This window comes from Somniosus microcephalus, chromosome 5, assembly GCF_052327205.1.
Source record: "Somniosus microcephalus isolate GS21.2 chromosome 5, FLI_Smic_1.0, whole genome shotgun sequence".
In the NCBI taxonomy this organism is placed as follows: domain Eukaryota; kingdom Metazoa; phylum Chordata; class Chondrichthyes; order Squaliformes; family Somniosidae; genus Somniosus; species Somniosus microcephalus.
In genome coordinates, this window is record NC_140991.1 from 64,257,295 (window position 1) to 64,284,295 (window position 27,001).

Sequence of the window (27,001 nt, forward strand, 5' to 3'; positions counted from 1 at the left end):
GGCGTAAGATTTCTAAGGGTTTTCTGTAGGCGGAGGTTCTCCAGAAAGCGGAACTATCCGCCCGCAGAGGCCCTTCTCCAGGGCAGGCGTCCGATCTGCCAAGAGCATTCTTGACAGATCGGAAATGCCAGTTTTCAGCGCATGCACTGTGCATGCCTGAAACCGGCATTTCCGATGTCCCTACGGGTGTGTACGGGCTGTGTACCCACCCGTAGGAATATCCGGGACAATATTATTTGTACATAATACAAATTGATGAGAATGACCTATCAAATTTCGGGATCAAAAAGTTCTGCCAGGAATGTTATTCCTGAAATCTAGAGAATATCTGTATCAGAATTGTACCCAAGGATCAAATTATAAATCTGAAGTTTTAGAAAGTGACATTTTCCATAAGAAATGTTTTACTTTAGAAACGAAACAATATGGCAGATTCCAATAAGGATTATATCTAAGTGTCCAAGGATAGAGCTGCTGAGAGATTAAATATGAAATTTATTGGGATAGACTCCTGTAAGGATTAATGGGATCTGTTAGAATGGAGCCTCCTAACTTTTAATGCCCTTCAAAAGCATAATAGATAGAGGAAGACTGTGCAATAAAAGTGTTGTCATGTGGAATATACATAAACCTCTCTAAATTACTAGACATCTGCTTTTTGAATGATGTCAGTCTGCTACTGTATTCATAAAGCTTAGATAAAACGTTTTGATTTAAAAATACTTAAGTCATTGTGCCGTGAACTTGAACAGTTCTGCACACATCAATTGGCCTATGCACATAATTACCCACTACACCTGAATGAAACAAGTGTGTCATTTAAAAAAAATAAATTCAAAGGATCTGGGTGTTGCTGGCAAGGCCAACATTTATTGCCCGACCCTAATAGCCCTAGAGAAGGTGGTGGTGAGCCGCCTTCTTGAACCGTTGCGGTCCTTGTGGTGAAGGTGCTCCCACAGTGCTGTTAGGGAGGGAGTTCCAGGATTTTGACCCAGCGACGATGAAGGATCGGCGATATACTTCTAAGTCAGGACGGTGTGTGACTTGGAGGGGAACTTGGAGGTGGTGGTGTTCCCTGCGCCTGCTGCCCTTGTCCTTCTAGGTGGAAGAGGTCACAGGTTTGGGAGGTGCTGCCGAAGAAGCTTTGGTGAGTTGCTGCAGTGCATCTTGTAGATGGTACACACTGCAGCCATGGTACGCTGGTGGTGGAGGGAGTGAATGTTTAAGGTGGCGGATGAGGTGCCAATCAAGTGGGCTGCTTTTTCCTGGATGGTGTTGAGCTTCTTGAGTGTTGTTGGAGCTGCACTCATCCAGGCAAGTGGAGAGTATTCCATCATACTCCTTACTTGTGCCTTGTAGATGGTGGAAAGGCTTTGGGGAGTCAGGAGGTGAGACACTCGCCGCAGAATACCCAGCCTCTGACCTGCTCTTGTTGCCACAATATTTATGTGGCTGGTCCAGTTAAGTTTCTGGTCAATGGTGACCCCCCAGGATGTTGATGGTGGGGAATGCCATTGAATGTCAAGGGATGGTGGTTAGACTCTCGCTTGTTGGAGATAGTCATTGCCTGGCACTTGTGTGGAGTGAAGGTTACCTGCCACTTATCAGTCCAAGCCTGAACGTCATCCAGGTGTTGTTGTATGTGGGCATGGACTGCTTCATTATCTGAGGAGCTGTGAATGGCACTGAACACTGTGCAGTCATCAGCAAACATCCCCATTTCTGACCTTATGTTGGAGGGAAGGTCGCTGATGAAGCAGCTGAAGATGGTTGGGCCGAGGACACTGCCCTGAGGAACTCCTACAGTGATGTCCTGGGGTGTGATGATTGACCTCCAACCACCACAACCATCTTCCTTTGTGCTAGGTATGACACCAGCCAGTGGAGAGTTTATCCCCTGATCCCCAGTGACTTCAGTTTTACTAGGGCTTCTTGATGCCACACTCAGTCAAATGCTGCCTTGATGTCAAGGGCAGTCACTCTCATCTCACCTCTGGAATTCAGCTCCTTTGTCCATATTTGGACCAAGGCTATAATAAGGTCTGGAGCCAAGTGGTCCTGGCAGAACCCAAACTGGGCATTATTGAGCAAGTTATTGGTGAGTAAGTGCCTCTTGGTAGCACTGTCGACAACACCTTCCATCATTTTGCTGATGATTGAGAGTTGACTGATGGGGTGATAATTGGTTGGATTGGATTTGTCCTGCTTTTTGTGGACAGGACATACCTGGGCTGTTTACTACATTGTTGGATAGATGCCAGTGTTGTAGCTGTACTTGAACAGCTTGGCTAGAGGCATGGCTAGTTCTGGAGCACAAGTCTTCAGCACGATAGCCGGGATGTTGTCAGGGTCCATAGCCTTTGCTGTATCCAGTGCGCTTAGCCATTTCTTGATATCATGTGGAGCGAATCGAAATGACTGAAGACTGGCATCTGTGATGGTGGGGACCTCAGGAGGAGGCTGATATGGATCATTCACTCAGCACTTTTGGCTGAAGATGGTTGCAAATGCTTCAGCCTTGTCTTTTGCACACACGTGCTGAGCTTCACCATCATTAAGGATGGGGATATTCATGGAGCCCCCTCCTCCCGCTAGTTGTTTGATGGTCCACCACCATTCACGACTGAATGTGGCAGGACTGCAGAGCTTTTATCTGATCCGTTGATTGTGGGATCGCTTAGCCCTGTCTATAGCATGCTGCTTCCGCTTTTTAACATGCATGTAGTCCTGTGTTGCAGCTTCCCCAGGTACGCCTGGTATTGCTCCTGGCATGCTCTTGTACACTCCTTATTGAACCAGGGCTGGTCCCCTGACTTGATGGTAATGGTAGAGTGAGGGATATGCCGGGCCTTGAGGTTACAGATTGTGGTGGAATACAGTTCTGCTGCTGCTGATAGCCCACAGTGCCTCATGGATGCCCAGTTTTGAGCTGCAAGGTCTGTTCTGAATCTATCCCATTTAGCACGGTGGTAGTGTCACACAACACGATGGAGGGCGTCCTCAGTGTGAAGATGGGACTTAGTCTCTACAATGACTGTGTAGTGGTTACTGCTACCAATACTGTCATGGACAGATGCATCTACAACAGGTAGATTGGTGAGGATGAGGTCAAGTAGGTTTTTCCCTTGTGTTGGTTCTCTCACCACCTGTCGCAGGCCCAGACTGGAAGCTATGTCCTTCAGGATTTGGCCAGCTCAGTCAGTAGTGGTGCTACTGAGCCACTCTTGGTGCTGGACATTGAAGTCACCCACCCAGAGTACATTCTGTGCCCTTGCTACTCTCAGTGCTTCTTCCAAGTGGTGTTTAACATGGAGGAGTACAGATTCATCAGCTGAGGGAGGGTGATAGGTGGTAATCAGCAAGAGGTTTCCTTGCCCCTGCGTGACCTGAAGCCATGAGACTTCCATGGGGACCCGAGTCAATGTTGAGGACCCCCAGGGCCATTCCTTCCCGACTGTATACCACTGTGTCACCACCCCTGGTGGGTCTGTCCTGCTGGTGGGACAGGACATACCCAGGATGGTGATGGAGGAGTTTTTGGGACATTGGCTGTGAGTATGACTAGCCTGTGGGATAGCTCTCCCAATTTTGGTACAAGTCCCCAGAAGTTGGTGAGGAAGACTTTGCAGGGTCGACTGCTGTTGTTATGTCCATAGCTGGTGCCAAGGTCAATGCCGGGTGGTCTGTCCGGTTTTATTCTTATTACAGTTTTTAGTAGCAGTTGTGTGCAATTGAGTGGCTTGCTAGGCCATTTCAGATGGCAGTTAAGAGTCACAGTTAAAGGTGGGTCTGGAGTCACATATAGGCCAGACCAGGTAGGGATGGTAGATTTCCTTCTCTAAAGGACATTAGTGGACCAGATGGGTTTTTACGACAATCCAATAGTTTCATGGTCACCATTACTGATACTAGCTTTTTATTCCAGATTTATTTAATTCACTGAATTAAATTCCCTAGCTGCCATGATTTGAACTCATGTCTCTTGATCATTAGTCCAGGCCTCTGGATTACTAGCCCAGTAACATAACTACTATGCTGCCGTTCCCAGCCTGGGTGTCAATATTCATTGTACTTTGCTCAGCAGCAGCGGAGCTCTTTATAAGATTTAACTGTTAGGAAAGAGCCAGGGCAGTGCGAGCACTCTCCTAACATGATAAACAACTAACTTGACTTCACCGCGGACTGCAGTTATAATGCACAAATAAGAACGCCAATAAGTGTAAGACTACCTCCTTGAGATGGTTTCATGTCTCTTGGTTTTAACGTGGGTGGGAGTCAGGTGATTGATGTGACTCTTGAGTAACACCACCCCTTCAGGGTGTACATTGTTGTGGAACTCCATTTCATCATGTCAATCACATGTATGCACATTAAGATTGAACCACCTGTTCCAATGAATCATAGAATCATAGAATAATGCAGCACAGATGGATGCCATTCGGCCCATCGTGCCTGTGACGGCTCTTTGAAAGAGCTACCCAATTAGTCCCACTCCCGTGCCTTTTCCCCATAGCCATGCAAATTTTTCCCCTTCAAGCATTTATAACTTTTGAAAGTTATTATTAAATCTGTTCTCACCACCCTTTCAGGCAGTGCATTCCAGATCATAACAACTCGCTGTGTAAAAAAGTTTCTCCTCATCTCGCCTCTGGTTCTTTTGTCAATTACCTTAAATCTGTGTCCTCTGGTTACTGACCCTTCTGCCACTGGAAACAGTTTCTCCTTATTTACTCTATCAAAACCATTCATGATTTTGAACACCTCTATTAAATCTCCTCTTAACCTTCTCTGCTCAAAGGAGAACAACCCCAGCTTCTCGAATCTCTCCACATAACTGAAGCCCCACATTCCTTGACCCATTCCAGTAAATCTCTTCTGCACCCTCTCCAAGGCCTTGACATCTTCCTAAAGTGTGGTGCCCAGAATTGGACACAATACTCCATCAGTGATTTATAAAGATTTAGCATAACGTTCTTGCTTTTGTACTCTATGCCTCTATTTATAAAGCCAAGGATCCAGTATGGGAAATGCATTTTATTTCTCTCATATACCCAACAACAGGATCTTTAAAATTGTTTTTTTTACATTTTATCCCATAAATCTTAGATGCTGAACATCCACCAAGGAATCCTGCAGATGGAGAATTCAACAAACCAGTTCAGGCTGTTATTAAAAAGGAAAGTCCCATTCTGAAGGCAGTGGGCAGGGCAGGCACCATAATCAATGAGGATTATGTGTCACCGCCAAAATACAAGAGTAGCTTGTTACATCGCTATCTGAATGACTCCTTGAGGCATGTCATGGCATCGAATGCAGCTATGAAAGCTACTGACAGGAAAAGAAACCATTCTGGATCCTTCAGCTCCAATGAATATGAAGAAGAATTAGCATCACCATCATCATCTGAAACAGATGGGACCTTTGTGTATCGTACTGGTAAGGGTTCTGTACTACAAATGTTGATTATTTTTCTAATATTATTCATTTTTGGGATGTGGCATCATTTATTACCCATCCCTAGTTGTCATGAAAAGGTGGGGGTAGACCTTCTTGAACTGAGCACTCTGTTTTTCTTTTCTTGCTGTTTGATAAAAATCAGTGACTTACTGGACCTCTGCAGAGGGCAGTTAACAATCAACTGTGAGAGTGTGGGACTGGAGTCACATATAGGCCAGACTGGCTAAAGATGGCAGGTTTCCTTCCCTAAAGGACATTAGTGCACCAGTTGGGGTTTTACAACAATTCGACAGCTTCATGGTCACTTTTATTGTTACCAATTTTTGTTACCTCCAGATTTTTTAAGCTGAATTCAAATTATCACATGCACAGGATTTCACTGGATCTCTGATAATCCTTGATAACTTTGTGTAATGTTTCCAATCTAATCATTTAGAATTTATTTTTAACTGTTGAATATTAAAGCATTAGCATATAGATACCTCTCCAATGAAACTTCTCATCCAGATTCAGCCTACTAATAGTCTGAATTGCAGCTTTGAAGCAAAGGGAATCTGGTTCAGAATCTTCATAAATAAAGCAAATTAAGTGCTCCATATGCTTTCCTTCTATTCTTTATTTAATGTTAAAAAAAGATAAAGAGAGGAAGAAAATCAGCCAGTGTTCCAGCTGACCACTGCTGGAAAGTGGGCATGTATGAATCTCAGGTGAGCACAGGCTTTGTATCCAGGTTCACACATGGACAATGGCCACATAGATGAGGTACTACTCACACCCATGGAAATGTACCCCAGCAAGAGTCGGGACCTCTGGAGGAGGATGAAGGGAGATCAAGGGAGAAAATTATGAGGGGAGGGGGGGATGGAATATTCTGTTTTTTTGTGTGTTCAGTCTCTAGTTACTATTATAAAATATATTTTTACATGAAAAAAGTGTACTGAAAAGTGTTAAATGGAAACACAAGGATGACTGCATCATAGGCTAACTGAGAGCCAATGCGACCCCACAGTCAAGTTTTGTTTGTATGTGCTTCTGCAGTGCTGTCACAGACCCACGAATTTGACACAGATCTTTTTCTTTTGAAGAATAGACCATATTGGCTACCTTGTCAGTTCTGGTGATATAATAGTGCACAGAACTTTCCTGTTGAAGGCACTTTCTTAGCTGGGGACACAGCCATGAAAAAACAGTTTTTCTGCAGGATTTTAGACATTTTATTAATGTTGCTCCAGACAGTCTTCTGCAGTATTTGTTTTGAAAATAAGAATATTGTAGACATTCTTAGAAATGAGCCAAAGGTAAAAGCTGACATTTTTTGGTGAGTTTTCTGGTCAATGTTTAATTAGTCTGGAGTAAAAATGTATTCAAATAGTCAAGAATGATAGCCTAGAAAACTATGGAGGAAGCACTTGAAGCAGAAAGTTCCTGCCCACAGGAAATGTATGAGCTCCCTTTAAACAGAACAGGAGTATTGGGCAAATAAATGTTTTAATTCATGAACCCAGCCAGACATTATTTATGTTTCCAGGGTACTTATGCTATTTTTTCGAATACTTGCATTCATCATAGCTGTAGAATATTAAGGCAAATTACAGCTTAACATTTCCTTAAAATAACACCAAAATCTGTTTATAGTTAAATTAATACAGTAGCTGAAAAATTATTTATTTCTAGTTGAAATATGTGAGTGGTTGAAGCCTCCATAAAAACTCGGCACAGTATTGCTGTTTCTGTTGACTGTGAGCAGGCTTGATTTATAAGACTGGGTGTAATGGACGCCCTTAAATAGGGTTGTAAATACATTTTTTTTAATTAACCTTCATCAAACCTCTATACAAGAAGCCCACATTGTACATTTAAGCAATTAAATACTCAATGCAAGGCTTTTTTCAAACACAGCAAACTATAATAAATTATATTTAACTGATGCATAATTTTGACAGAAGCAAATATTTGAACTTCTGCCATGACATGCACAATTTATACTATGAACACAGTATCCAAAAAAGCAGACAACACTGGTTTCCAGTTTTTGCCCAATTTAATGATGAATGAAATAACATTTCCTAAATGAACTATGACTGCAGAATACAGTGGACAGATATTGAGCTGATAATCACCCATTGGGTAGTTGTGACTGATTTATCCTTGCAACATTGCATATTATATTATTTATTGCAAAATTTATAATTTTACTGAGTATTCTATAATTTACCGAATAATTCATCGAATTAAATTTGAGCTGTTTTAAAATTTAGCATAATGATATAGGTATAAATTCACTGATCCCTTGCTCCCAGTGGGGAGGAGTACTTTAAGGGAATGGGAGTTGGAGATAGGGCTACAACACTATCCTCACTGGGAGTGTGGAATTTACCCCCTTTATATTTTCCGGTTTTGAATCCTGCTGAATTGTGGTTCCAGGCTGTCCTCTGGTCTCTCGCCTAAATGACCAATCTTCATGTGTGAATCTAAACTGTTGACTTTTAGTTGACTATTCCATCATGGTGGACATCATAGCCAAGATGGTTGATTTTCCCCCCCACCCTAGCCCAGGGGCACCAGGGACACCAGGGCCCACTGCAGCGCCCATAATGTTCTCCTGGTTGAGATCAGCTAAGTCTGTACAGACCGATGACAATACTTGGGACCTCCCTGATCTGTGTGGCTCAGTGTCACACCAGACAGTTCATTTACATACTAACCCATTGGGGAGCTCATTTTGACTTTATATTTCAACAGTTTTCAGTGCATTACTGTTAAGAGCTTCTACTTTTCCAAATACTATCTAAAATGTATTCAATACTTGCTGTCAAAATCCACATTAGTTTAAGTGGCAGCAAATTCCACTGATATATGTTAATCTCAAAAATCTATTTCTCCCTCCTTAGTTTCCCACCCCTTTCCATTACTGAGGTTTCTTCCAATGTTGCTTTGTAGGACAGTGGCTCAGATTCTGTTGCCGTTTGATTTTCCATCTCCTTGTTTGGAAATATTCTGTGCTTCTCTCAGACAGATTAGCTGAGATTGCAACAGTGTGAGAATCATAGGTGAATCTACTCTATTCTACTCTGTTACCCAATGGGGGTAATTTTAACTTTTGGTGATAGTGTAAAATGTGCGATAGCGGCTCAGCCACTCGTTAAACATCTCTCCTGATTATCATTTCTATTGACGTCAATAAAACAAAAGTCAGGAGAGGTGTTTAATGGGCGGCTAGGCCGATATCACACATTTTATACTATCGCCAAAAGTCAAAATTACATCCTATGTCTTGATGCAATGATACACTCCCATGCATATACGTAAATAATAATGAATACCTATTTCCTTCAAGTAATTGGATGCTGAGAGGGTCGTGGATTACACGTTTAGTGAGTTGGTCACACCGCAGGTTAGAGCTGCACAGGCAGAAGGGAAATGGGTGACCATCAGGCAGAGCAGTAGAGGCAGGCAGGTAGTGCAGGGGACCCCTGTGGCCATTCCCCTTTCAAACAGGTATACCGATTTGGATACTGTTGAGGGGGATGACTCACCAGGGGAAGGCAGCAGCAGCCAACTTCCTGGTACCAGGGGTGCATCTGCTGCTCAGGAAGGGAGGAGAAAGAGTGGGAGAGCAATAGTGGTAGGGGATTCTATCGTAAGGGGAACAGATAGGTGTTTCTGTGGCCGTAGACGTGACTCCAGGATGGTATGGTGCCTCCCTGGTGCCACGGTCAAGGATGTCACTGAACGGCTGCAGGGCATTCTGAAGGGGGAGGGTGAACAGGCAGAGGTCGTGGTTCACATTGGGACCAACGACATGGGTAGGAAGAGGGATGAGGTCCTGCAGCAAGATTTTAGGGAGCTAGGTAGCAGATTAAAGAGCAGGACCTCAAAGGTTGTAATCTCTGGATTACTCCCGGTGCCACGTGCTAGTGAGTATAGGAATAGGAGGATAGAGCAGATGAATGCGTGGCTAAAGAGTTGGTGCAGGAGGGAGGGCTTTTGTTTCCTGGATCACTGGGTTTGCTTCTGGGGAAGGTGGGACTTGTACAAGTCGGACGGGTTGCACCTGAACCAGAACAGGACAAATATCCTTGCGGGGAGGTTTGCTAGCACTGTTGGGGGAGGTTTAAACTAACTTGGAAGGGGGATGGGATACAGAGTGGAGCTATAATAGGGGGTGATGTACAGCCAAACATAGAGGAACAAACAAGTCAGCTTGGAAGGCAGAGCAAATATGTAACGGCACAAGGGAGTAGGGCAAGGCTGGATGGCATTTATTTTAATGCAAGGAGTCTTGCGAATAAGGTGGATGAACTGAAGGTGTTGATGAACACATGGGAGTATGATATTGTTGCTATCACGGAGACATGGTTGAGGGAGGGGCAAGACTGGCAGCTCAATATTCCGGGGTATAGAATCTTCAGGCGAGACAGAGGGGGCGGTAAAAGAGGAGGGGGTGTCGCAATATTAATTAAGGAGTCAATTACTGCTATAAGGAGGGATGATATATTAGCGGGTTCCTCTAATGAGGCCATATGGGTAGAACTTAAAAACAAAAAGGGGGTAAGCACTTTGCTGGGAGTGTACTATAGGCCCCCAAACAGTCAGGGGGAGATAGCAGAACAGATATGTAGGCAAATCTCAGAGAAATGTGCAAATAATAGGGTAATAATAGTGGGGGATTTCAACTTCCCCAATATTAACTGGGATAGTCAGAATGTGAAAGGCTTAGAGGGTGCAGAATTCTTAAAGTGCATCCAGGAGAGCTTTTTGAACCAGCATGTAGAAAGTCCTACAACAGAGGGGGCGGTACTGGACCTAATTCTAGGGAATGTGGCCAGGCAAGTGGAAGAAGTGTTAGTAGGTGAGCACTTTGGTGACAGTGACCATAATTCGGTGAGATTTAAGGTAGTCATGGAAAAGGACAGAGATGGACTGGAAATAAAGGTTCTAAATTGGGGGAAGGCTGATTTTAACATGATACGGCAGGATCTGGCCAAAGTAGACTGGGATCAGCTACTTGTAGGAAAATCCACATCGGAGCAATGGGAGTCTTTCAGAAGGGAAATTGAGAGAGTACAATGGCAACATGTTCCCGTAAATGTCAAGGGTGGGACCAGCAAGCCCAGGTAACCTTGGATGTCGAGGGATATACGAGAATGGATTAGGAAAAAAAGGAGGGCTTTTGGCAGATACAAAGGACTAAAGACAGAGGAAGCCCTAGAGGAGTATAAAAAGTGCAGGGGGATACTTAAAAAATAAATTAGGAGAGCGAGGAGGGGCCATGAAATAACACTGGCGAGCAAAATAAAGGAAAATCCTAAGCTGTTTTATAAGTATATTAAGGGTAAGAGGATAACTAGGGAAAGAGTAGGGCCCATTAGGGACCAAAGTGGCAATCTGTGTGTGGAGCCAGAAGATGTAGGTGGGGTTTTAAATAAATTTTTTGCATCTGTGTTCACTATGGAGAAGGACGATGCAGACATAGAAATCGGGCAGGGGGACTGTGATATACTTGAACATATTAGCATCGAGAGGGAGGAGGTACTGGCGGTTTTACCAGGCTTAAAAGTGGATAAATCCCCAGGCCCGGACGAGATGTATCCCAGGCTGCTGTGTGAGGCAAAGGAGGAGATTGCAGGGGCTCTGACACAAATTTTCAGAACCTCTCTGGCCACAGGGGATGTGCCAGAGGACTGGAGAACAGCTAACATAGTACCATTATTCAAGAAGGGTAGTAGGGATAAACCAGGGAATTACAGGCCAGTGAGCCTAACATCAGTGGTAGGGAAATTATTGGAAAAAATTCTGAGGGACAGAATTAGTCTCCACTTGGCGAGGCAAGGATTAATCAGGGATAGTCAGCATGGCTTTGTCAAGGGAAGATCATGTCTGACTAACTTGATTGAATTTTTCGAGGGGGTGACTAGGTGTGTGGATGAGGGTAGTGCAGTGGATGTGGTATACATGGATTTCAGTAAGGCTTTCGATAAAGTCCCGCATAGGAGACTGGTCAAGAAGGTAAGAGCCCATGGGATCCAGGGTGCCTTGGCACATTGGATCCAAAACTGGCTTAGTGGCAGAAGGCAGCGGGTGATGGTGGAAGGTTGTTTTTGTGACTGGAAGCCTGTGTCCAGTGGGGTACCGCAGGGATCGGTGCTGGGTCCCTTGCTGTTTGTGGTCTACATTAATGATTTGGATGTGAATGTAAAAGGTATGATCAGTAAGTTCGCAGATGACACGAAAATTGGTGGGGTGGTAAATAGCGAGGAGGGTAGCCTCAGTCTGCAGGACGATATAGATGGGTTGGTCAGATGGGCGGAACAGTGGCAAATGGAATTTAACCCTGAAAAGTGTGAGGTGATGCATTTTGGACGGACTAACAAGGCAAGGGAATACACAATGAATGGTAAGACCCTAGGTAAGACAGAGGATCAGAGGGACCTTGGTGTACATGTACATAGATCCCTGAAGGCAGCAGAACAGGTGGATAAGGTGGTTAAAAAGGCATATGGGATACTTGCCTTCATTAGCCGAGGCATAGAATATAAGAGCAGGGAGGTTATGATGGAGCTGTATAAAATGCTGGTTAGGCCACAGCTGGAATACTGTGTGCAGTTCTGGTCGCCACACTATAGGAAGGATGTGATTGCTTTGGAGAGGATGCAGCGGAGATTCACCAGGATGTTACCTGGGCTGGAGCGCCTCAGCTATGAAGAAAGACTGGACAGGCTGGGGTTGTTTTCCTTAGAGCAGAGAAGGCTGAGGGGGGACCTGATTGAGGTGTACAAAATTATGAGGGGCATAGATAGGGTAGATAGAAAGGAACTTTTTCCCTTAGTAGAGTGGTCAATAACAAGAGGGCATAGATTCAAGGTAAGGGGCAGGAGGTTTAGAGGGGATTTGAGGAAGACCTTTTTCACCCAGAGGGTGGTTGGAATCTGGAACTCTCTGCCTGAAAGGGTGGTAGAGGCAGGAACCCTCACAACATTCAAGAAGCATTTGGATGAGCACTTGAAATGCCATAGCATACAAGGCTACAGACCAAATGCTGGAAAATGGGATTAGATTAGGCAGGGCTTGATGGCCGGCGTGGACGCGATGGGCCGAAGGGCCTCTTTCCGTGCTGTATAACTCTATGACTCTATGACTATGACCCTATATGCAGGTAGAGTTTTGCCAGTACAGGTACACTATCCCTTATCCGAAAGCCTTGGGACCAGCTGAGTTTCGGTTTTTGGAATTTTTCGGATTTCAGAAGGTATTATTATAAGACTGGGAAATTTGTATTTAATATAAATTTTGAAAGTTCAGGCTACCTCTTGCGACTGTTCCGTGTCTCATTCCCCTTCCTGCTTCTCTGGAAAGCCGGATATCGGCTGACTCCTACTAAGCTGGCCTGCAAATCAGGTCGGGGGTCGGGTGGGGGGGGAGAAAAGAATATCGGACGGGCCGCGGTTCAAGTCGGGGGGGGGTGGGGTCGGGGGGGGAGAAAAGAATATCGGACGGGCTGCGGTTCGGGTTGGGTGGGGGGGGAGAAAAGAATATCGGACGGGTCGGGGGTCGGGTCGGGTCGGGTGGGGGGGAGAAAAGAATATCGGACGGGTCGGGGGTCGGGTCGGGTCGGGTGGGGGGGAGAAAAGAATATCGGACGGGCCGCTGCAGCTATCGGACGGGCCGCTGTATTGTTGGCTTCACTCTCCTGGTACCTCCTTCACACTGCCTGGCTCGGCCTGCAATCTCCTACCCAGGAGGGAACTCGGTGACCCTCTGCCCTGCTCAGCGTAAGTCGTGCGCCACTCTGGTCATGTCGTGCGCACGACTTACGCTGAACGAAAAAACTTTCGGTTTTTAGAGGTTTTTGGTTTTCGGAAGTTCGGATAAAGGATAGTCTACCTGTACACCCAGAATATTATTACAGTTTGATCACATTTTCTATTCATTTTTCAGCCTTCTTATAGCTTGTTTTTCTGGACATCTTCAACTGTCAAAAATCACTGTCTGAGTCCATCAGCGGCACTGCGCTGATTGGCTGATCCCTTGTCAGGGAACTTCTCACAAATCTCATATCTTCAACTAGGCCTGAAATCTTTAATTGTGTCTGAACATACAGCATTCAGGCAGTCCGACCACTGTGATTGAGTTCACAGTGCCCTGACTCAGGGAAGGCAAGATACTTCACCCTTTAGTCAGAAAAATATAGTTTAAAAAAGACCAAAATGGAAATCTATCATCTCTTATTTAAATATATATTAATGGGTACCTGAGCATGATTTAAAGGTCACACTCTCATTTAGGGGTCCAGAGACACCTGTAAACCACAAGGGTGAAACTTGAGAGGTTTCGAAGGTTTTAGCTGTGGCTCAGTGGGTAGCACTCTCACCGCTGAGCTAGAAGGTCTTGGCTTTCAAGTCCCACTCCAGAGACTTGAGCACAAAATCTAGGCTGACACTCCAGTTGCGCACCTCCAAGTTCTCCTCCAAGTCACACACTATCCTGACTTAGAAGTATATTGCTGATCCTTCATCATCGCTGGGTCAAAATCCTGGAACTCCCTTCCTAACAGCACTGTGGGAGTACCATCACCACACGGACTGCAGCGGTTCAAGAAGGTGGCTCACCACCACCTTCTCAAGGGCAACTAGGGATGGGCAATAAATGCTGGCCTTGCCAGCGACGCCCAGAATCCATAAACAAATAAAAGAAAAAGCACTGTCGGGTGCTGTCTTTTGGATGAGAAGTTAAATTGAGGGCTCGTCTGCCCTCTCAGGTAGACGTAACAATCCCATGGCACTATTCAAAGAGCAGGGGAGCTTTCCCCAGTGTTCTGGCCAATACTTATCCCTCAACCAGCATCACTTAAAAAAGATTATTGGTCATTATCTAATCGCTGTTTGTGGGAGCTTGCTGTGCACAAATTGGCTGACGTGTTTCCTCCATTCAAAGAGTGACTATGCTTCAAAAAGTACTTCATTGGATGTAGAATACTTTGGGATGCCCTGTGATTGTGAAAGGCGCTATATAAATGCAAGTTCTTTCTGTCTTATCTCAACCATCTGTTGAGGTTACCACCTTGAAATGTTATTTGTATAAAATGTACAGTGTAGTTTATGAGGCAAGTTTTATTCTATTTGCAATTTGCCAGCAACAGATGCCACAGGGAACATCTGCAGTCATAATACACACTGCAGTTAATGCTTGACATCTTTACTGATGGTTAAAAGTTACCACATAATCATCATGGTTATTGAGTAATTATGTACAACTGAATTCCAGAAACAACATAGTTGGTACATCGCATAATAGCTTGCATGGATAAAATTGCTATTAAACTTACATCAAGTGTCGTACACCTTGGGTATATTCACTTACAATCCATGGTGTCTGCATAAAGATAAGTTCAAATTTGGGTGCAATCTGGAAGTGGTTCACAATGAGTGGAATTGCTGCACCTGCAAGATGGAAAGGTGACTTCGCCAAGAATTGGTGCTTTTATTCCTAAACCCAGTTTGCCCTCAGCTATGTACTTGGTAAGCTGTGCCTTTCTTGAAGCTGTCTTTATAAGGTTACCTCAATGAATGTGTAAAAAAAAACCTGCTGAATGCTTTGTTTATCTTATTGTAAAACACTTGAAGAGCCTGGAAGACTATTGCACTGGATCTGCAGGTGGATGATGCACTTTTCTGGTTGGACCTAGTCACCTACCGGATGCATTTGTCTTGGATTCAGAGGGGGTTAGATCTTCTGAAAAGGATGCATTTTCTTTCCACAGTACCCTGGCCTATAGAGGAGTGTGTACATGTGGGTTACTCAGATGCCAGATTACAGCTGTATTGCCTTCCATCCACATTATGACAGCCCATGACTATCTGTTGATAATTTTACCAACTCAGTCAGTCATTCAGCACATCTGAAAATGTGACTGTCAGCCATTGTAGAGTTTGAAGTTACACAGTGCCCTGCTTTGTGACTCCAACTTCCAGGATTTCTAAATCTCCATAGAAGAGGCTTTATATGAACAATTAGAATGTCTCAGGGTATTCAAGTTTCCTTCTGCTGAAGTTACCGCATAATACAGATCTTCAGATCCTGACATAACTGGTGACTATCTATTCAATAGGAAGAGATGTTGGATCAGCCCAAGTCTTACCTAGAAGTCCAGATTCCAGAGCAGGGGATAGCTCAACTCCTAACTTGCACACCCAACAGGATTCAGTGGAAAATACCTTCCCTAGAGAAAGTACACTCAGGGAGGAATCTTTTTCTTTTGAAGTCTATGTGGGGAAACTTTAGTTGGGGATCCCTTTGCTTTTCCAATCAATGCCACACCACCACTGGACTCAGGCTTCCTGATACGACTGCCTCCACAAAGCCTTGAAACAGAGGCATATATATTTTTCCATTCCATTTTCTGGTTTCATGGGATGCTGAACTCAGTACTACTCTCATAGCTCACTTCTGTCTGTCTACCACTCTAGGTGGACATTATCATCAGACTGGCCACAATGAATAGAGTTTGCTCTCTTTCAACCAGATGTACCATCTCCAGTTGCTTACTCAGAATCTTTTCACATGCCTTATCGCTCACCACATGTGCAGATAGATTATGGGATGTTGCTATTTCACTTTTCTGTTTAATCTACTCCTTGTTTCCTTAAAGATTTAACAGCTAAGCTTGTTAACTGTTTAACTGCCTGCAGTATGCATATCTTCAGACATTCAATCTTCCCGATCTTCAATGCAGTCACATAATCAGGGTACGTTCCTTTTATTTAGAAGATGTGAATGTGCCAACGTAGAATATGGGATTGCGAGACATAGTGAATTCCCGATCTCGGCCGGGCTGCCAATGTGAGATGTCAAGCAGGTGTCAGGCTTTCCACAGTGAAAACACTAGAAAAATGGAGGAAGTCAACCTGGTCTACTCTTCTGTAGATCTTGCTGACCAGTTACAAACCAGGCAGAGACTTTAGACCAACTTGTTTGCCTATCCTTGTAGTTAGTAAATAGTGTGTAATCCAAGTGGACCTAGAAAGGAAAGTGTGAGCAAAATAAGATAAGAAATGAAGAACAAGGTCATATTTAAGATACTTGATTACGATTCTTCTGAAGCCTTAATCTGTGTTCTATTTTATCAGGATGTTTATTTACATCTAATCCCCAGATTTGGCAAAATTGAGGCTGTGCATGCCCTTCTTTCTATGGTGCCATATCAAAGCCAGCAGCAACTAGAAATAATAAAGCAAACTATTAGGGGAAACAAAAACAGAAATGCAAAAGTTGAGAGCTACCCAGCAAAACCAACTGATGCACGGAGTAAAATACAGTGAAAGGTCCATAAAAACAATGAAAACCTAAAGAGAAAGTCATCAAAAATGTTCTCCCATTAAGAAGTCGACTTCAGCCTCAAAAAAGTTCCAAAAACCTACTTTCTTCTTTTAAGAAGCAAGGCCCCAGTACAACACTGCATCCAGTTTATATGGATGAAGCTCAAGCTGTGGTTGGAGCCTTGCCAGAAGACATAAAATTTGGCAATGGACAGTTTATAATTGCATTCAAATATTAAATATGAGTTGGCACATGGCGATAACGTGGACTCATTATTTATCCCCAAATTACCTTTTTAGAAAATCAGGCACCCTGCAATTCTTTGCAAAATCAGTTCTCTGTTCCTTTTAAGTCAGCTTAAAAATAGTTCTTTACCTGCATAGCTTTACCTCAACATCCAAATATTAATCACCAGCAAATTGTGAATGAAATCTGTACTTGCCCAGTACAAATATCAGTACTACCAATTCTGCCTCTCACTCAGTCACTAAAGCAAAATGACTGAGCCAACTTCTGTCATATTCTTCTTTGACAGGTTCTGCTGGAGGCCCTCACTGTGTATCTACTGTCAGATTAGTAATAGGGTGGGACAGTCTAAATTTGAGCACATTATTTGACCGGTTATCCACCATTCTATTGTAAGATAAATTCAGTTAACAATTTTTGCATGACAAAACTGTTTTCCTTAAATGAAATAGTGAATGACCTATTCTCATTCCTTCTCCAAAGTATGTCAGAGACCTTGCAACCCTCCTTCATCTTTTAACTCCATTAGGAGGGTTTGGTCCTGTATGTAGATCTTGGATACTTGACCCTTCTCCACATTCCAAATTATGTAGTAGGAAACAAACAATCGCACTAAGAAAATATATTTACAGGTAATGGAAAAGGAGCTAAGACTCGGCCAAAGCAGTGATATACTGGCCAGGTCTTCTCCTTCGGTGTGTACTCGTCTGCTGACCAGGATGCACCCCATGGGAATTCTATCACCAATGTTCTGGGCCCTCTCTTTACTGGATATGTAATATTTTTCTCACAGCTTTACTGTTAAACTTGTTCAATTTAAACATACTCCCAGTGAGGTTCATGTTCTTTGATCTCACTTGCATTTTTCTTACACACCTTTCCTCAGCCTCGCTTTGTCAGAGTCAAAATATAGATGCCTGGCAACATCATCTTTTATCTCCTACTACTGGAGAGAGCAATTCCTCTCACACAGTCCTGACATAATACGTGGCCTGTAAAGGTAAGAGTCAAACTTGAACTTATCACAACTTGCCATTGCAGACAAAACTATTTGCTCATTAACAAACTCATGGCAAATACAATTTATTACACCTCAGATAATCACTGGGCCTCTGCATTTATGCAGTTAAACCATATTTTTATATAGTTGTTAACAGTTTTAACAATACTAAAGCCCTGCTGGACTTTTTTATTGTACTAAATTTGTTCTATTAAGGATAATTATTAGACTTTACCAGTCAAACTGACCTCTGTGTTAAAAGATCAGATGTGAGACAATAATAGAGCTGTCATACTTGAGGTACCGGTTTGAGACTGACGGCTCCATATTGCTCTCTGGCTAGGCATGCAGAGCTCTACACGTGTATTTAAAAAAATTAATTATTGCGATGTGGGCGTGTAGTGTATGTAACTGTTCTACCTTTAAGAGAACTATCGTATGTAACCGTTCACCTTTAAGAGAACTATTTTAGGTGTGGCACTACTTTATCTTGGCTGCTGTATACTGTAATACCGACGGTGACCACACCAGTATATAAGTGCTGTGTCAGGATTTATTGGGCAGATTCGCCCTGACCTTCGAATAGTAAAGTCCTGTTAAAGTTACTCTTGTAGTCTGTGTATTACTTCGCTATACAACCCACAGACTTTACAGTGGCGACGAGTTCGATCTTACCCTGCGTGCAGCAATACGTCCGAAGCAGTTAACGAAGCGTCGAGAAGAGGCAACCGCCCTCGTCGTTTTGCTGAGAGAAAACTCAAGGCTGCAGAGCAAGAAGGAAGGAAGACTTCAAACAAGACGCCTTCCATCAGCAACAGGCACTGATTGTCCCTTCTGCCATGGTGGGGAGTGAGCCGATTAGCACGAGAAGCAAGTCGGCCACGGTGACTGTGAGTAAAGGGAAAATAGAAACAAATAAACGGAGGATAAGGGCGGTGCAGTCGACCACGGTCGAGGGGGAAAGGAGCCGGACAGAAGTCGGGCCCAGAGGCGCTGAGACTGGGGCAGCGTGGAGCAGAAGCCGCGGTACAAGCGGGCTGGGGAGCGTCGTGAGACGACTAGACCGCGACGGCGAAAAAGGCCGGACAAATACCGAGGCCGCGAGGCGCTGCGACCGGGATCATAAGGCGCGGAGGCAATAAATAAATAAATAACTAAATAACCCGCGAAGAATCAGCCGCAGCCGGGGAGGAAAGGACCGGACTGCGGGAGGTCTGGGAGAGGCGTTTAAAGCCGCTGAGGGAGAGCCGCGCGAGCGGGAGAGACAGAGCCCGAGAGAGAGCGAGCGAGAGCCGAGCGAGCGGGAGAGACAGAGCCCGAGAGAGAGCGAGCGAGAGCCGCGCGAGCGGGAGAGACAGAGCCCGAGAGAGAGACCGAGCGAGGTTCCGGCCAGCGGCTTGCAGCAGCTGCCGTGAAGGACCAGGAGCTGGATCTGTCCGACGCCAACTGGTTGTCCCCAGCGCCGGTTGCCCCTGCCGAAAAGAAGAAGGGGGGGGACAAGGAACGCGATCGGCTTTTCTAGTGCGCGCTTCAGAATAAACTGAAGCTGGCGCACAGGCTACAAACCCTGTAAACCAGCGGTCGTCGCCCGAGGGCAAAGCTTACCCCTCCCACCAGAGGAAGAAGTCAGGAGCAGGAAACCGCCATTTTGCCAGTAGGCGGGGAAGAAGACAAGCGCGGGAACCCGCCATTTTGGAAATAAAAAAGTTAATAAGTTAAAGAGAAATCCTGTTGTTTCGCAGAAAGATAGTGAGAGATAGTGAAGATGCCTAAGCATGGTAACATCAACAACTTCGATGCCGAGGTGGAAGATTGGGCCAAGTACGTAGAACGTATCGAGATATATGGTGAGGCCAATAAAATAGAAGATGATGATAAAGCTATAACCTTGCTAAACTCGATGGGCACGAAGACATATGGGTTATTGAAGCATCTTCTATCACCAGCTAAACCGGCGGATCAGACCTTCGCTAATATTGTTGCTGTTCTGAAGGATCACTTGAACCCCGCACCGCTGATGTTAGCGGAACGATCTAAATTTTACGGGAGAACGCAACGAAAAGAGGAAAGCAACGCGGAGTACTTGGTCGAGCTGCGTAGACTAGCGAAATACTGCCAGTTTAGAGGAAATCTGACAGAGGCATTGCGAGACAAGTTCGTGTGTGGATTGTCAAAGGAAGGAACGCAAAAACGACTACTCGAAGAGAACGATCTTACACTTGATAAGGCTGTCCTTATTGCAGCATCGCACGAAGCCGCAGCGAGAGGCACGGCGGAAATGCAGCGGAAGACAGCGGTACTCAGTGTGGATCAAATGACTTCGGGTACAACGAAATGTTCTCGTTGTGGGAAGACAACACACGACCAGAACCAATGCTGGGTTAAAAACCAAGACTGTAGGAAATGTGGCAAGCTTGGCCACATAGCTAAGGTATGCCGGTCAGGAAAGAAGAGAAACAATAATAAGTCACCGCAGAAGAAGTACAGAAAGGTACATGAGGTGACTGGGAAGAGTCCAGATGAACAGAATTCGGACTCAGACTCCAACAGCAAGGCACTGGGTAGTCTGAGGATTCATAATGTGAGTAAAGAAGCTGACCGACAAACTATCTGGATCACACTACAGATTGCAAAAGTCCAAGTGAAGATGGAAGTGGACGCCAGATCGGCAGTGACGGTCATGAATAAGCATGATTACAAAAAGTTATTCAAACATATTCCCCTACGGGATGCGGAGATAGTATTGCAGACATACACGGGGCACAAAGTATACCCCATCAGAAAGATAGAAGTCAAGGTGAGATACAAAGACAAAGATCACCAAAGGATGGACTTGTATGTGCTGCCCGAGGGAGGTCCACCACTTCTGGGACGGGAGTGGATCAGGAAAATAAAGATAGACTGGCATTCACTAAACATAATGACAGTAGATTCCGGGAAGGAAGAGGTCAAACCTGAACGGTTGTCCAGAATATTGGACGAAGCTAAAGAGGTATTCCAGCAAGGACTGGGAACACTGAGAGGCATTAAAGCAAAAATCAAGATTGCAGAACGTGCAAGCCCAAAATTTTTCAAAGCCAGATCGGTACCTTACGCGATACGACCTGCTGTGGAGGCAGAACTGGAAGAGCTTGAACGTTCAGGGGTACTGTCTAAGGTGGACTGGAGTGAGTGGGCCACGCCCATTGTTCCCGTCATGAAGTCTTCATCAAGTAACAAGCCAGGGGGACTGGGGAAGGTCCGCATCTGCGGAGATTTCAAGATCACAGTTAATCCGGTGCTTCACACGGTACAATACCCGCTTCCGCGGATTGAGGATATCTTTGCTTCATTGTCTGGCGGGCAACACTTCACCAAGATAGACCTGGCACAGGCATACTTACAAATGGAAGTCGAGGAAGAGTCACGCCAGTATCTCACAATCAACACGCACAGAGGCTTGTATCGTTATAATAGACTGGTTTTTGGAGTAGCTTCGGCTCCAGCAATTTGGCAGAGGGCAATGGAGCAGGTCTTACAAGGTGTTCCAAGCACGCAGTGTTACTTGGACGATATCCTGATTACGGGAGAAGACGAGGAGGAACACCTCACAAATTTGAAACTGGTGCTCGCCAGGTTGAAGGAATATGGCCTTTGAGTTAATCGCCAGAAATGTGAGTTCTTCCAGAAACGGATCTCGTACTGCGGTCATGTCATTGACCAAGAGGGGCTGCACAAGTCGCCTGACAAGATAGAAGCTGTCGTGAAGGCCCCCGCTCCGGAAAACGTTTCACAGTTGAGATCGTTTCTGAGGTTGATTAATTATTATCACAAGTTTCTGCCAAATTTATCCACGGTGCTACATCCGCTGAATGCTCTGTTACGGAAAGAAGTGCCATGGAAGTGGAGCGAGGACTGTAAAAAGGCCTTTCGCAGAAGCAAGGCGTTGATTACCTCTGAGGAAATGTTGGCTCATTTCAACCCAACGTTACCTCTTCGTCTAGCTTGTGATGCTTCCCCTTATGGAATTGGAGCAGTACTTTCACACAAGTTACCAAATGGCTCGGAAAGGCCAGTCGCATTTGCGTCCCGATCGTTGACCTCCGCGGAGCGAAATTACGCTCAGATAGACAGGGAGGCCCTCAGCCTTGTGTGGGGAGTAAAGAAATTCAATCATTACCTGCAGGGCAAGAAGTTCACATTACTGACAGACCACCAGCCGTTGGTGTCCATATTCAACCCTAACAAGGCCGTTTCCACTATGACAGCGCAAAGGTTACAGAGGTGGTCCGTGTTACTTGGGGCACACCAATATGACATTGAATACAAAAGCTCCAAACAGCATGGAAATGCTGATGGGTTATCGCGCCTACCGTTACCGGTAGTAGAAGAGGCGGCTACAATGGACCCGGTAGAAATGTTCCACTCATCCATAGTAGAATGTCTACCAGTAACCAATTCGATGATCGAGAATGAAACAAGAAATGACCCGACTCTCTCACGGGTCTACGATCTAACAGTGGAGGGATGGCCAGCACATGGCGAACCAACACTGCCAGCATTTTCGCAACGGAAAGAACAGCTGTCAGTGTGCCGAGGAACCTTGATGTGTGGATCGAGAGTGGTGATCCCACCCAAACTTCAGCATAAGGTGCTAAAGGAACTTCACGAGGGGCATCTGGGTGGAGTGAAAATGAAGAACCTAGCAAGAGCATTTGTGTGGTGGCCAGGTATTGATGGAGACATCGAGGAAATAACCAAGAGTTGTCTAGGATGCCAGAAGGTCCAAAACGCGCCACCACAAGCTCCTCTGCATCCATGGGAGTGGCCCTCATCTCCTTGGCAAAGGGTACACATCGACTTTGCTGGTCCATTTATGGACTCAATGTTTCTAATAGCGGTGGATGCACACTCCAAGTGGCCGGAGGTAATAAAGATGTCCTCCACCACCACGGAAAAAACCATCACAGTATTAAGGACCATGTTTGCCAGGAATGGGCTGCCGGAACAGGTCTGTTCTGATAATGGACCACAATTTGTGTCCGAAGAATTCAGGAAGTTTTTAAAAAGCAATGGGGTCAAGCACTACACGTCAGCCCCATACCATCCCGCCACCAATGGCTTAGCTGAAAGGTTTGTCCAGACCTTCAAGAAGGCCATAAAGGCCATGGGTAATGAGAACATCAACTTACAACATAAGGTCGATAGCTTCTTGTTGGCGTACAGGAATGCAACACATGCAGTCACAAATCAAACACCCGCCATGATGTTTTTCAATAGAAGACTAAGATGCCGGCTGGATTTGATTAAGCCAAACGTCAGAAGGGACGTAGAGAACCGGCAATTCCAGGGCATGAATGAAAGGCCAACTAGATCTTTTCAGACAGGTCAACAAGTTTTGGCCCGGGACTACCGTACCGAGAAATGGCAGCCGGGAACTATTGTAAAAAGGCTAGGGCCGCTGCTGTATACAGTGGACATTGGTGACAGCATAATAAGGCGCCATGTTGACCAGATCATAGGGTCATCCACAAAGAGCCAACCTACACCACAACCTTACACGGCTAATGTAGAAACAGAGATACCCAGAGCACCTACCTCCGATCTGGTAATACTGGAATCAGATGATCCTGACACTGTCCTTCAAGCTGAATCGGCCTTGCCGGAAGAACCTACTACCCCGCCGAAAACTACTACACCACCGAGGCGTTATCCGGACAGAGTCAGGAGACCTCCAGAGAGACTGAACCTGTGAACTGTTTTACATAATTTGTATATATGTTCTAATGATATGGTTAATGGGGAATAAGTATGTTGTAAGCTAAAAAGGGAGGATTGTAGTGTATGTAACTGTTCTACCTTTAAGAGAACTATCGTATGTAACCGTTCACCTTTAAGAGAACTATTTTAGGTGTGGCACTACTTTATCTTGGCTGCAGTATACTGTAATACCGACGGTGACCACACCAGTATATAAGTGCTGTGTCAGGATTTATTGGGCAGATTCGCCCTGACCTTCGAATAGTAAAGTCCTGTTAAAGTTACTCTTGTAGTCTGTGTATTACTTCGCTATACAACCCACAGACTTTACAGGGCGTCACTGGCTAGGCTGGTAATTATAGCTCATCCCTAATTGCCTTGAAAAGGTGGTGGTGGACCTTCTTCATGAGCCACTGGTAACGGTTTGTTACAACTGAGAGCAGTTAAAAGTCAACCATTCTGGAGTCACTTATAGGTCAGACTGGTAAGGACGATAGGTTTCTTTCTTGAAAGAACATTAGTGAACCAGTTGGATTGTTAAGACAATCTGATAGCTTCGTAGTCATTATTACTGATAGCAGATTTTTATTTCCAGATTTTCTCACACTGAATTCAAATTCTCAATTTTGCCATGGTAGGATTTTAACTCACGTTTTCTGGATTATTAGTCCAGGCTCTCTGGATTACCAGTCCACTAATTTAACCACGACAGCACCGTCCCCTCAATCACCAACTCAACAGCATCAAAGTGCCAGTTAATGACTGTCCCATCAGCTCCTCACTAACACTAAAAAGTTAAAAATGAAGTTTAGAAACACCGCTTGGGACGTTTTTAAAGTTTACTTGACACTGGTTGCAGATATACTGGCCTAGAAATTCAGTTGTTTGCGCCAGCCGCTAGCACCTTAGGAGGAGGAGAAGTGGGGTGCTAAGCGGCTAGCGCTCGGGCGCGGCGCGATCTGCGCCTCTCGCGAAATTCAGTTAAGATTTAGCGTCGGCGCAAAACCTTTGCGCGCGCTCAGCTGCGCGCGCAGATCCTGACGTCATTTCATGGTGCAACGCCCTTTGTGCGCCCCGAACCGGAAATTCAGTGGCACCGCCCTTCTTTGCGCCTGGCGCCCCCAGCGACTGGTAGAGGGGAACGGTTCCCAGTCGCTGCGGGGCGCGGGGGGCGCTATTTAAAGGGGACTCCTCCTGCAGTATAAGTGGCAGCCATTTTGTGCCAATCCTTCTGTGTGAGAGACGGATATTTGGAGAGAGACAAAGGCAGAGAGCTTTCTGCTTTGACTCAGCGCTTGCACAGGTACTTGTGGCTTCAGGCCAGAGCTTTGCACTTGGATTTCACTTTCAGTGCCATAGCCTTGAGTTGCCACATATAATGGGGGCTGCAATGGGTAGAAACGTTGGCTTTCTGCATTGCATTCAAAGGGATCAGAGACGCCGTGAGAGAGTGCCAGTCATGGCCAGATGGAGATTGGCCAACAGGCGTCGGCACAGGAGGCCTTACCCACCCAGGGTATACCGCCAGCAGTTCTCATATCTGAACATGTCTGAGGAGCAGTGTGTTCAGAGGCTGCGATTCAGAAGGGAGGTGGTCACTGAGATCTGCCACCTGCTTCGCAGAGATCTGCAGCCACAGCTGAGGAGCAGGACGTCTCTGTCAGTGGCAGTGAAGGTGACAGTGGCTCTCAACTTCGATGCCACTGGCTCCTTCCAATCCGCTACTGGGGACATTGCCAACATCTCCCAGTTCGCGGTACATTGCTGCATCCGCCAGGTGAACAATGCCCTTTTCAGAAGGAGACGTCAGTACATCTCCTTCCCCATGACCCTGGACAAGCAGCAAGAGCGTGCAATGGGATTTGGAAGAATAGCGGGCTTCCCCATGGTTGAGGGCGTAGAACTGATGAACCAGCAATGGTCAGGCCTTGCTTCAGGGCTGCAGTGTGCAGGGCATGGCAACCAAACAAGTCGACCCTTCCTCTTTAAGAGCTGACCGGCGCCAGCGTGTCTGCCTTCATTGAGCAACTCGCTGCACCTGCGCAGCGCCCGCCCTCGGTGTTAGCGCCCCGGATCGCCGGCTTAGCGCCTAATGATAGTCGTGCATCACCTGCTTTAGCGCAGCAGCGACCTCTTGGGGCGATGCAACTGAATATCGGCGAAGGTGGCGCTAAGTTGCGCCGGGCGCAAAATTAAGCGAACGCCCGGCTGTAGCGCCCCAAACGTGGCTATACTGAATTTCTAGGCCACTGTATCTCGTCCACATCCAAATCAGCGCAGGAGATGTGGTCTGGATATGTTTGAATATATGTGTGGGAGAATTATTCCCCTCAGGTCTTCCCTAAGGGGAAAGTATTACCTTAGGCTTTCTTTTTCCTGCAATTATCTGTGGTTCCAACTTAAAATGAAGCTCCATGATCACATAACTTGTCAAGAACTAAGCTCCTTAGAACAAGTATTTAGACATATGGAGGGTTAAGATAGAGTTGGATATTTCTCAGCATTTTTTAAAATGGAAAACTGAAGATCTTTTGTTGAGGGCCTGTATGAATTTCACTGGAATCCAGTACTGGAGAATTCCATTGCATTCTCCAGTTTTTTTTTCCTCAGCCAAATCATGCATTAATGTATATTCTATGTTAGGAATTCCCCTACTAGGCACTTTAGTACCTTTTCCCTTATTTGCTAAGTTTCCTCATTTTTATACTATTTGGCAACAGTCCATGTCAGCAAAAGTCAAAGAACCTTTCAGCGGAAAAGAATAAAGTCAATATTTCTGACTAATCTTACAGGGCCTTATTATTATACTTGGCTTGTCAAGGCCACACATGTTCATTCTTCAGGTGTAAAAGACAAAGAGAAGCCCTTCACTTCTAATTCCCATCACTAAAAGAACCCTGCTTGCGTTAAAAAGTTCCCAAAACGTTTTCGCCTTTTTCTACTTTCTACATGGTTTCACACTGTTTCTGTCAGTCCATGTTATATCCACCTCCTGAATATTCATTTCTGACACATTCTGTGAAGATACTGTAACATTTTATATTTTAAATTGAATTTAAAGCTTTACAAAATCTAATAATAAATGCTACAATTTTACCTGTCAGTTAAATAAAACTTAACAGTTTAAAAAAAGGCATAGCTAGGATGTTAACTAGAATGGACAGCTTACAGTCCCACTGCTAAAAGATGAAACAATTAAAAAAGGTTCCTTTATCATGGAGGATTTGTTACAGGACTGAATTA

General features: G+C 45.1%; 1 protein-coding gene across 1 annotated transcript in view; it reads left to right on the top strand.

Annotated features, from left to right (window-relative positions):
• mkxa (mohawk homeobox a) overlaps positions 1 to 27,001 on the top strand; it is a 56,691-nt gene that overhangs the window by 17,106 nt on the left and 12,584 nt on the right. The window contains exon 5 of the mRNA XM_085987692.1: positions 5,107 to 5,436. Coding sequence (XP_085843818.1) covers positions 5,107 to 5,436 — 330 coding nt within the window. The remainder of the gene's footprint in view (positions 1 to 5,106; positions 5,437 to 27,001) is intronic.